Source organism: Hordeum vulgare, chromosome 7H (genome assembly GCF_904849725.1).
Source record: "Hordeum vulgare subsp. vulgare chromosome 7H, MorexV3_pseudomolecules_assembly, whole genome shotgun sequence".
Classification (NCBI taxonomy): domain Eukaryota; kingdom Viridiplantae; phylum Streptophyta; class Magnoliopsida; order Poales; family Poaceae; genus Hordeum; species Hordeum vulgare.
In genome coordinates this window covers 476,060,005-476,075,050 of record NC_058524.1, presented here as the reverse complement: position 1 = coordinate 476,075,050, position 15,046 = coordinate 476,060,005, and the positions used below count along the sequence as shown (strand labels likewise).

Sequence of the window (15,046 nt, the reverse complement as noted above, 5' to 3'; positions counted from 1 at the left end):
GGGATTCCTCAAAATTGCCCTAGGTCTTCGTGAGCAAGCAAGTTGGATCCACACCCACTAGTTCTCCTTTTTGAGCTTTCACATACTTATAGCTCTAGTGCATCCGTTGTATGGCAATCCCTACTCATTCACATTGATATCTATTAATGGGCATCTCCATAGCCCTTTGATACGCTGAGTCGATGTGACCATCTCCTCCTTTTTATCTCACAACCTCCACCACACTCTATTCCACCTATAGTGCTATATCCATGGCTCACGCTCATGTATTGCGTGAGAATTGAAAAAAGGTTTGAGAAAGTAAGAGTGCAAAAACAATTACTTGGCCAATACCGGGGTTGTGCATGATTTAAATTAGTTGTGTGGGGATGATGGAGCATAGCCAGACTATATGATTTTGTAGGGATAACTTTCTTTGGCCTTGTTATTTTGCTAGTTTGCTTGAAGTATTATTGTTTTCATGTCAATAGCAAACTATTGTTTTGAATTTTACGGATCTGAACATTCATGTCACATGAAAGAAGTTACAAAGGACAACCATGCTAGGTAGCATTCCACATCAAAAATTCAGTCTTTATCACTTCCCTACTCGAGGACGAGCAGGAGTTAATCTTGGGGATGCTTGATACGTCTCCAACGTATCTATAATTTTTGATGGTTCCATGCGATTATCTTGTCAAACTTTGGATGTTTTGTATGCCTTTTATATCTTTTTTTGGGACTAACTTATTAACTCAGTGCCAAGTGCCAATTCCTGTTTTTTCCGTGTTTTTGACCCTTTTCACAAGAGAATTTTAAACGGTGTCCAAACGGAATAAAACTTTCAAAAAGATTTTTTTCCGGAACAGAAGATACGCACGGGACGTGAGAACCAAGGCAGAGGCCACCAGGGGAGGCCACAAGCCCCCTAGGCGCGGCCAGGGGGCCCGCGCCTAGCAGGCTTGTGGGCCCCCTGTGGCTCGTCTGCCCTACCTCTTCCACCTATAAATTCCCGAAAAATCTAAAACTGCGCGGGAGATCCACGAAAATACTTTTCCGCCGCCGCAAGCTTCTGTCTCCGCAAGATCCCATCTGGGGCATGTTCTGGTGCCCTGCCGGATGGGGGATTCGGATACGGAGGGCTTCTTCATCAACACCATGGCCTCTCCGATGATGCATGAGTAGTTCACCATAGACCTTCGGGTCCATAGATAGTAGCTAGATGGCTTCTTCTCTCACTTGGATCTTGAATACAAAGTTCTCCATGATCTTCATGGAGATCTATCCGATGTAATCTTCTTTTGCGGTGTGTTTGTCGAGATCCGATGAATTGTGGATTTATGATCAGATTATCTATGAATCTTATTTGAGTTTCTTCTGATCTCTCTTATGCATGATTTCATATCCTTGTAATTCTCTTCGAGTTGTGGGTTTTGTTTCGCCAGCTTGATCTATGATTCTTGCAATGGGAGAAGTGCTTGGTTTTGGGTTCATACCATGCGGTGACCTCACCCAGTGACAGAAGGGGTAGCGAGGCACGCATCGTGTTGTTGCCATCAAGGGTAAAAAGATGGGGTTTTCATCATTGGTTTGAGTTTATCCCTCTACATCATGCCATCTTGCTTAAGGCGTTACTCTGTTCGTCATGAACTCAATACACTAGATGCATGCTGGATAGCGGTCGATGTGTGGAGTAATAGTAGTAGATGCAGAAAGTATCGGTCTACTTGTCTCGGACGTGATGCCTATATGTATGATCATTGCCTTAGATATCGTCATGACTTTGCGCGGTTCTATCAATTGCTCGACAGTAATTTGTTCACCCACCGTAATATTTGCTATTTTGAGAGAAGCCTCTAGTGAACACTATGGCCTCCGGGTCTACTTCACATCACATTTTCAGCCTTACTCTTTTTCTTCATTGGACTTTCCGCCTTCAGATCTCACTTTGCAATCAATCTTGAAGGGATTGACAACCCCTTTATAGCGTTGGGTGCAAGCTTGTTTGTGTTTGCGCACGTACTCTGGACACTTGGCTTGATTCTCCTACTGGATTGATACCTTGGTTCTCAAAACTGAGGGAAATACTTACTGCTATTGTGTTGCATCACCCTTTCCTCTTCAAGGTAAAAATCAACGCAAGCTCAAGAGGTAGCAACATCTTCACGTCCCTCGAACAGCCCCACGAACCGCCCCGCGATCCGTCCCACGATCCGTTCAGATCTAGTGCCGAACGAACGGCACCTCCGCGTTCAGCACACATACAACTCGATGATGATCTCGGCCTTGTTGATCCAGCAAACAAGACGGAGAAGTAGATGAGTTCTCCGGCAGCATGACGATGCTCCGGTGGTGGTGAGGATCTATTCCTGCAGGGCTCCGCCCGAGCTTTGCGGAAATACGATCTAGAGGTAAAACTATGGTGTCTAGACCTGAGTTGCACGTGGCAAAAGTTGTCTCAAATCAGCCCTAAATCACCACTATATATAGGAGGGAGGGGGAGGAGGCTTGCCTTGAGGGCTTGCGCCGGCCAAGGGAGAGGAGGAGTCCTACTCCAATCCTACTCCAACTAGGATTAGAAAGTGGAGTCCTTCTCTTCCTTCCCACCTCCCCTTTTTTTCTTTGGTTTTCTCCTTATGGCGCCAAGGCCCTCTTGGGCTGTCCCACCAGCCCACTAAGGGCTGGTGCGCCACCCCTAGGGCCATTGGGCTCCCCCCGAGTGGGTTGCCCCCCTCCCGGGGAACTTCCGGAACCCATTCGTCACTCCCGGTACATTCCCGGTAATGCCCGAAAACCTTCCGGTAACCAAATGAAGCCATTCTATATGTCAATCTTCGTTTCCGGACCATTTCGGAAACCCTCGTGACGTCCGTGATATCATACGGGACTCCGAACAACATTCGGTAACCACACATATAACTCAACTATACTAAAACATTATCGAACCTTAAGTGTGCAGACCCTGCGGGTTCGAGAACTATGTAGGCATGCCCCGAGGCACTCCTCGGTCAATATCCAATAGCGGGACCTGGATGCCCATATTGGATCCTACATATTCTCCGAAGATCTTATCGATTGAACCTTAGTGTCAAGGATTCATATAATCCCGTATGACATTCCCTTTGTCCTTCGGTATGTTACTTGCCCGAGATTTGATCGTCGGTATCCGCATACCTATTTCAATCTCGTTACCGGCAAGTCTCTTTACTCGTTCCGTAATACAAGATCCCGTGACTCACACTTAGTCACATTGCTTGCAAGGCTTGTGTGTGATGTTGTATTACCGAGTGGGCCCCGAGAAACCTCTCCGTCACACGGAGTGACAAATCCCAGTCTTAATCCATACTAACTCAACGGACACCTTCAGAGATACCTGTAGAGCACCTTTATAGTCATCCAGTTACGTTGTGACATTTGATGCACACAAGGTATTCCTCCGGTGCGAGTGAGTTATATGATCTCATGGTCATAGGAATAAATACTTGACACGCGGAAAACAATAGCAATAAAATGACACGATCAATATGCTGCTTTCATAGTTTGGGTCTTGTCCATCACATGATTCTCCTAATGATGTGATCCTGTTATCAAGTGACAACACTTGCCTATGGCCAGGAAACCTTGACCATCTTTGATGAGCGAACTAGTCAACTAGAGGCTCACTAGGGACAATGTGTTGTCTATGTATCCACACATGTATTTGAGTTTTCAATGAATACAATTCTAGCATGGATAATAAACGATTATTATGAACAAGGAAATATAATAATAACCAATTTATTATTGCCTCTAGGGCATATTTCCAACAGCTACATGTACCCGCTTTTCATCTATAACCAAATTTCAAAGCTTGAAAAATGGTTTAAACCCCTTTCCAAAAGTGAGTGGTACCCATTTTTCTAAAAACTCAGATTTTGAGTATTAGAAAAAGCAAATAATACTTATCCAGAAATCAGTTAAAAGTATTCAAACATAGTTTTAGTCTATTAAGACCTAAAACACGTACATACTTAACTCGTTCTCTAAATACTTTTGACCAAACAACTTCTTAAATATGCAGTTAAGAAATATACATGTCTAAGTGTTTGTTGATAACAAGGTAACCCTAGCGACAGTTAAAACAAATACATGTCTAACTTTTTTGCCATAACAAAGCAGCGAGAGTAAAAGAGTCAAACACATGTGGATGTGTGAGCATCGATGTTGATGGACATTGAAGCTTTTCGTGGAAGATTTTGAACACTAGCACGCGACTACCTTAAGTTTGACCTGACTAATTTTGACTCATAGGTCACAGTACTTTTATCCATTGTAATGCACATACATTTATGCTAGTAATATAAAGATGTCAAAATTATAATGTCAGAAGAAAATTACCAAACCAGGTGTCTTCCTAGAATATGATTTTGCTACATGTACCCATTTTTCATCTATAACTAAATTTCAAAGCTTGAAAAATGTTTTTAACCCCAATTTAGAGATGTTTTGGTCAGGGCTACATGTAAAGAGGTTAGGTTTCCACTCATGTACTTGTGATTAATAACCATTTTTTAAGCCTTTCATTCTCTGTAATAGCGTCTCTTGATTCAGGGCCCAGAAGGCACAAATTAATATCACCAGGGCTCTAACTTTTCGATGAATATAACACGTGAGTTCACACTAAGAAAGAAACTCGGCAAGGAAACCGACTTGACTTGGAAACCGACTTCGCCTCCGAGCCGTATATGATTTTGGCCCTAAAATTTTTGCATTACTTCGAGCAACAACGCATCTGGGCCGACTCTGACGAATCCTCTTTCTCTCGCCGCGGCGCGAACACCCACCGCCGGCGCCGGCGCCCGCGCACCCATGACGAAGGCGACCCCGGCCGGCGCGGCGAGCGAAGGGATCCGGAGGCTCACCTATCTATCCCTCGTCTCCAAGGTCTGCTCGGAGCTGGAGGCCCACCTCGGCGACGTCCAACGCAAAGTCGCCGAGTTCGTCGTCCACCTCGGCCGCGCCTCCCCCTCCGTCGCCGAGTTCGACGCCAAGCTCAAGGACCACGACTTCGAGGTGCCGGACTACCTCGCCCGCACCCTCCACACCGTCATCCGCGCCATCCCCGACGCCGCTCCCGCTCCTGCCCCCGGAAACCCCACCGCCGATGGCGCCAGTACGGGCACAAGGAGCAGTGATGGCAAGGAGGAGGAGGAGGAGGGGACTGAGGGTCCGGAGCTTCACCAGGTGTGCCACGGGACGGTCATCAGGGTGGTGGGCGCCGGGTGCTTCGTCCGCCTCGACGGGGCGCGCGGTCGCGAGGGGCTTGTCCACACCTCCCGGATGCCCGCCGCCGTGAAGCGCGGCCAGGAGGTGTTTGTCAAGGTCGTATCCGTGCAGTGGGGCAATCTGGAATTGTCGATGGTGGACATCGATCAGGAAACTGGAAGGGCGCTCCCGCCACCACGGCGTGATGTTCAGGACGCTGTTCGGAGGGCGAATCGATCGGCTGGTCCTGCCAGAACCTCTGGGAAGAGGATTGGGCTGTCTGGAATTGTGATTGAGGAGGACGGTGCTCGGCCTGCACCAGGAAGGCCGGTCAGGCGAATGAGCTCCCCGGAGAGATGGGAGCTGAAACAGTTGATTGCTTCGGGGGCACTGAATGCGAGAGACTGCCCTGTGTTCGATGATTATGATGGGGGGATACATTATCAGGAAGAAGAAGAAGTGGAGGAGGAGCTTGAGATTGAGCTTAACGATGATGAACCACCGTTCTTATGTGGACAGGGCCGGTCCTCGATTGACCTGTCCCCAGTGAGGATTTCCAAGAACCCTGAGGGGTCACTGAGCCGAGCGGCGGCATTGCAGACTGCGCTTGTCAAGGAACGGCGTGATATTCGTAGCCAGGAGCAGAGAGCATTGCTTGATTCCATTCCCAAGGATCTGAATCGGCCGTGGGAGGATCCTTTACCTGGTGCAGGTGGACGGTACCTTGCACAGGAACTGAGGGGTGCCGGCTTATCAGCACAGAGCATGCCGGAGTGGAAGAAACAGGCTTATGGGAAGACTGGAACATTTGGGAAGAGGTCGAGCCTTTCGATACAGGAGCAGAGGCAGAGGCTTCCCATTTACTGGCTGAAGAATGAGCTTATCAAAGCTGTACATCAGAATCAAGTTTTGGTTGTTATCGGGGAGACAGGGTCAGGGAAATCTACGCAGGTTACTCAGTACCTTGCTGAGGCAGGCTATACTGAAGGTGGGAAAATTGCGTGTACGCAGCCTCGCAGGGTTGCTGCGCAGTCTGTTGCAAAGCGGGTAGCAGAGGAGTTCGGTTGTCCATTGGGAGAGGAAGTTGGTTATTCTATACGCTTTGACGATCACACTGGACCTGAGACAGTCATTAAGTACATGACAGACGGCATGCTCCTACGGGAGATTATGGTAGACAAGAACCTCTCTTGTTATTCTGTGGTCATGCTTGACGAGGCACATGAGAGGACCATCTATACAGACATTCTCTTTGGCTTGCTGAAGCAGCTCATTAGGCGGAGAACTGATCTCAAGTTAATTGTCACTTCCGCCACTCTTGATGCAGAGAAATTCTCTAGATACTTTTTTGATTGCAATATTTTCACGATTCCAGGGAGAACGTTTCCCGTGGAGATACTATATGCAAAGGAGCCACAGAGCGATTACATGGATGCTGCATTGATCACAGTATTGCAGATCCATCTGAGTCAACCCGAAGGTGATATCCTCTTGTTCTTGACTGGCCAGGAAGAGATTGATCAGGCCTGTAACTCTCTTCATGAGAGGATGAAGTTGCTGGGTAACGATGTACCAGAGTTGCTAGTAAATCCAGTTTATAGTGCTCTTCCAACTGAAATGCAGTCAAAGATCTTTGAACCTGCTCCTACTGGGAAGAGGAAGGTGGTTGTGGCCACCAACATAGCAGAAGCATCTATTACAATAGATGGGATATACTATGTTGTTGATCCAGGTTTCGCAAAACTCAACGTTTATAACCCGAAACGAGGACTGGATTCACTGGTTATCACTCCGATCTCACAGGCATCAGCTAAGCAAAGAGCAGGACGTGCTGGGCGTACGGGCCCAGGCAAGTGTTACCGTCTGTACACTGAGAGCGCCTATCGTAATGAAATGCCCGCCACGACAGTTCCAGAAATTCAGAGGATTAACCTGGGGTGGACAGTTCTTAATATGAAGGCAATGGGGATAAATGAACTAGTGTCATTCGACTTCATGGACCCTCCAGCACCTCAAGCACTTACCTCTGCTATGGAACAGCTGTACAGTCTTGGTGCCTTGGATGAAGAAGGCCTGCTTACCAAGCTGGGGAGAAAGATGGCTGAGTTTCCACAAGAACCACCACTTTCAAAAATGCTCCTTGCCAGTGTGGACCTCGGATGCAGTGATGAAATAGTGACTATCATTGCAATGATCCAAACTGGCAATATATTCTACAGGCCAAGGGAAAAACAAGATCAGGCGGATCGGAAGAGGGGCAACTTTTTCCAGCCAGAAGGGGATCACATCACGTTACTCACTGTGTATCAGGCATGGAAGGCAAAGCAGTTTTCAGGGCCATGGTGCTTCGAGAATTTTCTCCAGGTAACATCACTAAGGAGGGCACAGGATGTGAGGAAGCAGCTCCTGGAGATCATGGACAGGTATCGGCTTGATGTTGTCTCTGCTGGCAATGATCTCACCAAGGTAAGGAGAGCCATCGCCGCAGGCTTCTTCTTCAACTCTGCCAAGAAGGATCCCCAGGGAGGATACAGGACCCTTGCCGATCATCAGCAGGTGTATATCCACCCAAGCAGTGCCCTCTTTCATCAGCAACCAGAGTGGGTGATTTACAATGACATTGTCATGACCACAAAAGAGTACATGAGGGAGGTGACAGCCATCAATCCAGTGTGGCTCGTCGAGCTGGCGCCGAGGTTCTACAGATCCGTGGACTCGACAAAGATGAGCAAGCGGAAGCGCCAGGAGAGGATTGAGCCTCTATACGACAGATACAACGAGCCCAACTCGTGGCGCCTCAGCAAGCGCCGTGGGTGATTTTTGTCGGTACATAAATTTGCTTCTTTCATGGCACTTTATTCCTTGCTGTTAGCTTGACTAGTTATTTAAGTGTAAATACATAGTAAGCTCTCAGTATGGTACTAGCAGTATAGTGAATAGTGGCACATCTATGTAGCTTTTCTTCTTTGTTTTGGTTTTTGGCTTGAAGTTGGAAGTCTTGTGAGGCTAGTTGGTATACTAATGCAGACAAGTTATTCCCAAGACAAAGCTTTATTTTCTTTAAGCGTGTATAAATGCACAGAGCGAACACTTTGAATTACTATGATTCACACTTGGTTTAGGTCTCGTTTGGCAGGCAAGTCTTGAGGCCCATTTGGTGCGTCGGTATTCAAAAGAGCAAACCCCAGAATTACTCGTCAAACCCTCATACCCCCGTATTTGTAAACTGTAATCTCTCTTCCCCGTCCGAGATGGCGCCTGCCTCCTCTGCCCATTCAACCTCCACCGCCTCGCCTTGTCCGTTGATGCTGTCCCAGCAGAGCCTGGCCACCACCGACGCCACCTCAGCCCCTGCCGCATCCTATATCCTCCATGCAACTTGCATTCTCGCCGGTAAGAACTGCTTCCGTCTCCTCCCCTCCCCTCCCCTTTGTCCTAGAGTTTCACAATGGTCCCTGGTCTCGCCATGGCTGTGCTCCTATATGATTCTTGCCTGGCGTCCTTACGATCTGTAAATTAGTATTGCAATTTGTAGTCTTACAGTTTGTAGTCTAAGATGCACTTTGTCAGAGAGGTTTAGCAGCAACTAGTGATGATAAAGATGTTCTTGTTATATGGTTTTATTTATAATCAGACGGCTCCATGAGCAGTATGTTGAAGAATTTGAGCTCAAGTGCTACCACCTTCCTGATCGACATTGCCAGACATTGCAATTGTCCTTTTTCCAGAGTGTTGTCCTTTTTGTTAGATGATGGTCCGATGCCAGACATATGAACTGTTAGTTGGTAGGGCTGTTGTTTCTAAAGCGAGTATATGATAGAGATAATTGGTTCTACGACCCCTTGAACATAAAATGAATTGTTATTGCTGAACTGTCTTTCAACTTATTGGTGAAGCTCCAGTGCTACAAGCATGTTCTTGCAAGTTATATTAGATAACCTAGGAAATGCCTTTTGACTGTATCATTTATGCTCTTCAGAGCACTATCTGGAATGCTAGTCCTGAACCTTTTTTAGTGTATTCAATTCAATTTTTATATACAGCTAATCAGAAATCGAGAATTCTTGACTAAAACAAATCAAGGAATTCTAGCCTTTTGTCAACAAGTTATACCAAGTCTACCCGAAAAACAAGTCCGAATTGCAAACTTGTATACGAAACTAGAAACAACTCCAGACTTCCTCTTCATGTAGCTCATGCCAGTTGAGCTGCCAACTGGAGTAGAAGTTATAGCATATTTTCCATTCCAGATGGTATGAAAAATGACATTGTTTCTTTGCATGGCATGCTCTAGCTACTTTCCAATCAGATTTGGCACATCATTTTGTTCGATTGGCATTCTCTCTCTCTCTGGCTTTGTGCCTTGTGTATCATAGATTCGCATAGTAGATAAAAAATAATATTTGACGGGCTTATGCAACCAGAATTGTACTATACTTCATGTGGCTACTGTTTCAGGTGAAGTAATTTACTGCAGAGGAGAGCTGCCATGCGGTTGGCAGCATTATACTCCATGGTACATACACCAAAGTGACGACAAAATACTTGAACACTAGGATCAGATTGTTGAAGCGCTACTTCATGATTGCTGCTCAGCGTTACATATTCCAGGTTTCTGTGTACTGCTGATTGCCGAGATCATCAGGGGAGTGAACAAAAAGGCTAACTCATGATGCATGCCATACAACAAAAAGTGGGGAACCAGCTGAGGGGAATGGGGACATCTTCCCGGAACTCCCTGTCTTGCGCATGTATTATTAACATTAATGACCTGTAATTATGTTGCTATATACAATGAAGATCTTTATATCAAGGGCCGGTCGCACTTTGCCATGGAAAGACTGAAGAGCAGAAGTTTTCAGAAACTTTGGTGCCATCTGGTGTCAGGAGTCAGTAGTCATCGAAGTAGCAGGGCAGTGGTTCTTCTTTCTTTGACTTGCGCCTACTGAGCAGCGACTTGAGGAACTTCTTGCTCTTCTTTGGGGTCTGGTCGCTTTCCTTGGGATCATCGCTGTATCTGTCAGCATATGACCGCAGCGGTGCCAGTCTCTTGGGATCTGAAGTTGTCTGCATCTCCAGCAACATGAAATATCGTGTCAGTGTTGTAAGGCATATCATTCCTGGTAATTTTGTGTTCACAAGCCAGCGTGATTTACCTGGACCCTGACACTTGATGTCTTGAGCAAGGATGGCTTCTTTGAGAGTGACCCGGACCTTGTGAGTGGAGTTGTCGAGAAAATTGGTGAATCTGATCTTTTATCTGTTCCACAGAAACAAAAGTTGCCACAGAACATTAGTATATATTTAGTTAATTGAGAAATTTTACTGCTATACCACCATCAGTTGTTGATTGGATTTGTTACTACTATACCTCTTTTTGTGGGTATTGCAGTATCAGAAGGTGGCACGAAGCGTGTATGCTGTGCTGGAGAGGATGAACGTGCACGCTGGGACGGTGCACGGGCAATCGACCGGAGCTTGCTGCAATTGGTAACTTTCAGTTTGGCCACTCAGTGGCAAAGTAAGAAACCCAAGCTGATTTCTGGTTTGCAAAGTGAAACAGACCTGAATGAAGCTTGCTTGTCTTTACTTTTTGTTTGAGCTGCGGATGTGGCTGCCAACACGTAAGCATTTCAGGTCAAAATCAAGTTTAAGATACCCAATACACGTCCACCGTGGATTGCAGATCCTTACCACTGAAGGCCGGATGCATCTGTGCAGTCCTGTTCTTGACCTTATTCATCTCGCTGAAGTTGGGCACAGCATTGGGAATTGAATTGTTTCCTGCTGAAACCACATGAGTAAGGGATCAAGATGTCTCACCCAGGTTGACTCTACTCACTTCTCTTGCATCTTGAATATGCCGACAAGCTAGAAAACAGAGTCACATGAAAGGCACAACAGCACAAGGATATCTTATGGCTGCTTACCTGGTAAGATGTACCTCTTGTGGTACTTTGGGGCGGTGATTACCAAAGATTGCTGCGTCAGGCCTTCTCTGTTCATGCTTGCTTGGCTCGTTTGAGTTCTCTGAAACCAGCCACTTCATTAGTTAATCCGAAAGCATATTATTACAAGGAGATCACTGCTGAACTTGGGAGGCACTAATTAAAACCTGCTGGATGGAGGAGACCCGAAGATTGGCTTCGGTCACCTCATCGAACCTTTGACCGACAAGGCTGGAGACTTTGAAGGATATGGATCCTAGGTGATCTACCGTGTTGACGAGGGCCTTCACAGCGTACTCCTTAAGGTTACTCACTACCCTGTGTCCATATGCATACACATAAATAGAAAATGAGCGAACCAGGCACAAGTTGCAAAAGCGTGGAAGCTTGCTGCTGATTAGCCCCATGATCTTGTGCAGCATACGGGAGGAAGAAATGGGTATATTGACATACGCCTGCTTTCCGTCTTCCTGCATGTAGGCTAGTTCGAAATACTCGGCTGCAGAATACAGCTGCGACCGCAGCGTCTTGAGATCCTGCATAGAGGTTGGCGTTGATTGATAAGAAAATGCCCAAGCTATATCCATTCCAAATGCCTGATTTGGTGCTATTTTTAAGCATTTGGGCGTCTGAGTTGGTTCTAAAGAAGGTGGAGGGAATATGCATCATTGTAGGGGAAGAGAAGAAACACGAGCGTAATTTGACGGATAATAAACCGACCTTGATGGTTTCAGAGAAGATGAATGTCTCCCCCATCTGCACCTCCTCCGGAGCGCCGCGCATCCCCGTGTCGTTGGCGGCGCCTCTCCTCCGGTAAGGCCTCACCGCTTCCACCATTCTGGCTAACCAACGCTCTGTTCCTTTGTGCCTCTCTGAGGTCTCGTTTGATCAGGAAGCTGGATGGGAGTATAGGATGCTATGGCGATGGTGGTGCAGAAGTGGGGAGGCACTCATGGTGATGAATTCAACGAGCTGGGAGGAAGAAGGCCCCGGGGGTTAGTCATTAGCACGACAGGTATTTTATTTAACTACTACTAGTACTACTAGAAGAGTGGCTGAGGTGATGGCCCGGCAACGGCAGAAACAGCTATATATACAATAATGCCATGCAATGATGCAATGCAAGGCAAGGCAAGGCAACAGGAGACCTACCCTCTTTTCTAGGTAATAATTAAGGCAACAGGAGGAGACCTGTGAATCTGTGATAAGCATAAGATAACAACTGCTCTACTCACTCTACTGGATGTTGACTGCATATGTAGCACTGCCTAGTACTCCCTCCGTCCCATAATAAGACGTTTTTTGACACTAGTGTAGTGTCAAAAAACCTCTTACATTATAGGACAGAGGAGTACTTTCCTAGTTTCTTATATTATCAACAAGTCTACAACCTACAAGTACCCCACAGCTATTGTGGTAATCCATTTGCACGTAGTACTTTCATCACCCCTGAGATGAGGCTCTGATCCGTTCCTCTACAGCAGGGAGCAGGTGACGGGCACTTCAGAGTGAATAGAAGTCGGTAGGGCTAGGCACTGATTTAATCACACGAGATGCGTTTGGCTCACAGTGTGCATCCATCCAGGTAACCAAAAGGTTGAAATCAAAAGAAAAGAGAGAAGACGGGATGAGATTTGGTTGGGATGCTGAACCCGGACACCAGCTTGCTTTCTTTTCTTTCCATGCAGCGTTCATCATTTCTGCCCCATGCATATGGGCCCGCCCGCCTTCCTCATGACCACACTACCGGTCGCATCATAATCACAAACTCTAAAGATACTCTTCTCAACAACAACCCCAGACTTGTTCCATGTGTGCAGCTTACTGATATGAACCTTTCACTAAATGTGTGCAGGGCTGGGCAGGCACCCACAGGATCCAGAAGAAGTGCTTTGCTTTCCCGTTGTACTACCGTATAGGCTCAACTCCAAGCAAGAACCTTGGGGGATTAACTAGGAACAGTACTTCCTGTGTCTGGGACATGATTGGCTTTCGCCTTGATTAAGCAAAGTCAAAAGTGCTCTGTCCTCTGTGTCTCTCTCGCCCATACTATATTGTTTTATTTATGGCGGTTGTGTGTGTCTTATTGCTTTCACACTGCTTGGGCTGGGGCAACGGCTCGGGAATCTGGAGCCTGCATCTGTGCCGCTGATTCATCAGAAATTGGCACACATCGCGGTGCCGGATCAGCAGGCAGGCAGCCGTGCGTGGTGCTGGATAAACAGATGGATAGGTTGTACAGAAATGAATAGTACGTACTTGTGTTGTGGACTTGTGGTGATGGAATGGCAGATGTTGCTGCCAAGACGCAAATAAAATTTGTCTATGTTTCAGTTGCTCGTGTTTTTTGTTTCAGCTGCTCTGTGTTGCCAAGATGCAAAGGAAAAGATCGAATGGACCAGATTGGTAAAAAAAAAAAATCCAACCCGTGCTTACGAGACAATATTTAAGAAGAGAGGGGCTGATTGTAATGGAATTGGGATGGAATAGGATTTGAGGGGGTTGAGTGATGATGAAAGTTGAGAGTGCTTTCACCAAATTAACGATCTCAGTAATACACGCTAACACACTGCTGCCAAATTGTGTACCGTCAGTTTGAGAGGGGGTTCTATCATCATTTTTACAATATTGATTTAATTATCGTTAGCTCTATGGGGCAAGATGATCTTGGAACCGGATGTGAATGAGGATGGATCAATGCTGGTGTTACAAATTCACAAGTTTGCAAAATACGCCGTGAGATTGCAAGTTTGCAGTTATCTCTACCATCTGCACCCCTCAAGGTTTGGTGAGAATGTGCTCAAGTTCAGCAGGGTTCAATGGCACGACTGGTATTATTACCGTTGATTCTGATTCCGCTAAGTTTCCTCCGGTCACTAGTGCGGACAGAAGGGCTGTCTGGAATACAGGGCAGGATACTCCCAACAACTACTCCATCCGTTCGTAATTATAAGTCCTGTAAGAAATTTCACCGCGAACTACATATAGATGTATATAGGCATATTCTAAAATTAAAATATAGATTCATATATTTTACTTCGTATATAGTTCATAGCGGAGTCTCTAAAAAGACTTATATTTAAAAGCAGAGAAAGTACACAGCACCAACTTCCTGTTGATTGATTAGCTTGTCAGAAATAAATAAAAAATTAAAACTGAGGTAAAAGATTTGCCTCATTCATTAAATAAGAAAAGAGTATACAGAGTGTTACGAATAACCCATTAAACAAGATGATAATTACTCGTGTAAAACAACATTCCCTAATTTCTTACCCCCCACGGCAACCAAAAGGTTGACCTCGTCTATAATAAGTTTTAAAAGGATTGACGGCGGCACATTCTTGTGGTAGAACACCCTAAAGTTTCTCTTATTCATATTGTCCACAAAACAAGCATGATAAAGAAGGTCATAGCAGGTCTATTTATGTTGCTCGAGTTGGTTCTTCTATCCCACCATTCCAATAGGGATCTCACAAGGCAAAAAAGGTAAATGAAGCCCGTTCTCCATGAAAGACTTAAAAACATACTTCCACATCACAAAAGCAAATTTTCTTATACATACACAAATACATATATAACATGTTGAGGAAAAATTTCATAACAATATATTTTCATATGTGGCTTATACAAAAAAACAAATACATAAATGAAAATGGACCCTTTTTGTTGTTGTTGTTGGCCGGAATTTTCTTCTTTTTGTGCAGCTTGCAAACAATATTATTTCTTAGCGAATTATATAGACCCGTCGCGAATATGTATAAGTTTTTACAGATTATTGTTTTTGATTTTTTAAACTTGGAAACATCATTTTTGAATCATTTAAAATAAATTTCATCAATGTACCCGTCCACCAAAACTCTGCACTCTCTCGCAAG

The 15,046-nt window shown here is 45.6% G+C and overlaps 2 protein-coding genes and 1 long non-coding RNA gene across 9 annotated transcripts; 2 read left to right on the top strand and 1 right to left on the bottom strand.

The window, feature by feature from the left end:
* The first annotated feature begins 4,800 nt into the window (after nucleotides 1-4,800).
* LOC123412714 (probable pre-mRNA-splicing factor ATP-dependent RNA helicase DEAH5) lies at nucleotides 4,801-8,323 on the top strand. The gene has a single exon (XM_045105653.1). It carries the CDS (start codon nucleotides 4,828-4,830, stop codon nucleotides 8,038-8,040), a length of 3,213 nt encoding a protein of 1,070 aa, XP_044961588.1. The 5' UTR covers nucleotides 4,801-4,827; the 3' UTR covers nucleotides 8,041-8,323.
* Nucleotides 8,324-9,675: 1,352 nt separating this feature from the next.
* LOC123412716 (putative protein ABIL2) lies at nucleotides 9,676-12,069 on the bottom strand. Of its 3 annotated transcripts, none has more exons than XM_045105654.1 (9): nucleotides 11,892-12,069; nucleotides 11,625-11,707; nucleotides 11,339-11,489; nucleotides 11,154-11,253; nucleotides 10,918-11,010; nucleotides 10,789-10,837; nucleotides 10,595-10,704; nucleotides 10,380-10,483; nucleotides 9,676-10,296 (listed from the first exon to the last, which is right to left on the bottom strand). In XM_045105654.1, the coding sequence occupies exons 1-9, from the start codon at nucleotides 12,006-12,008 to the stop codon at nucleotides 10,114-10,116; spliced, it is 990 nt and encodes a 329-aa protein (XP_044961589.1). In that variant the 5' UTR covers nucleotides 12,009-12,069; the 3' UTR covers nucleotides 9,676-10,113. The 3 variants fall into 3 exon arrangements, with proteins under 3 accessions (XP_044961589.1, XP_044961591.1, XP_044961590.1); XM_045105656.1 differs by having other exon boundaries at nucleotides 9,676-10,290; XM_045105655.1 differs by having other exon boundaries at nucleotides 10,918-11,007.
* Nucleotides 11,384-13,504, top strand: LOC123412717. Of its 5 annotated transcripts, none has more exons than XR_006613581.1 (4): nucleotides 11,384-11,476; nucleotides 11,591-11,717; nucleotides 11,846-11,984; nucleotides 12,064-13,504. It is a non-coding gene; the product is annotated as an uncharacterized LOC123412717 (long non-coding RNA). The 5 variants fall into 5 exon arrangements; XR_006613584.1 differs by having other exon boundaries at nucleotides 11,591-11,984; nucleotides 12,064-12,335; nucleotides 12,656-13,504; XR_006613583.1 differs by having other exon boundaries at nucleotides 11,591-11,984; nucleotides 12,064-12,335; nucleotides 12,653-13,504.
* The last annotated feature ends 1,542 nt before the right edge of the window (nucleotides 13,505-15,046 follow it).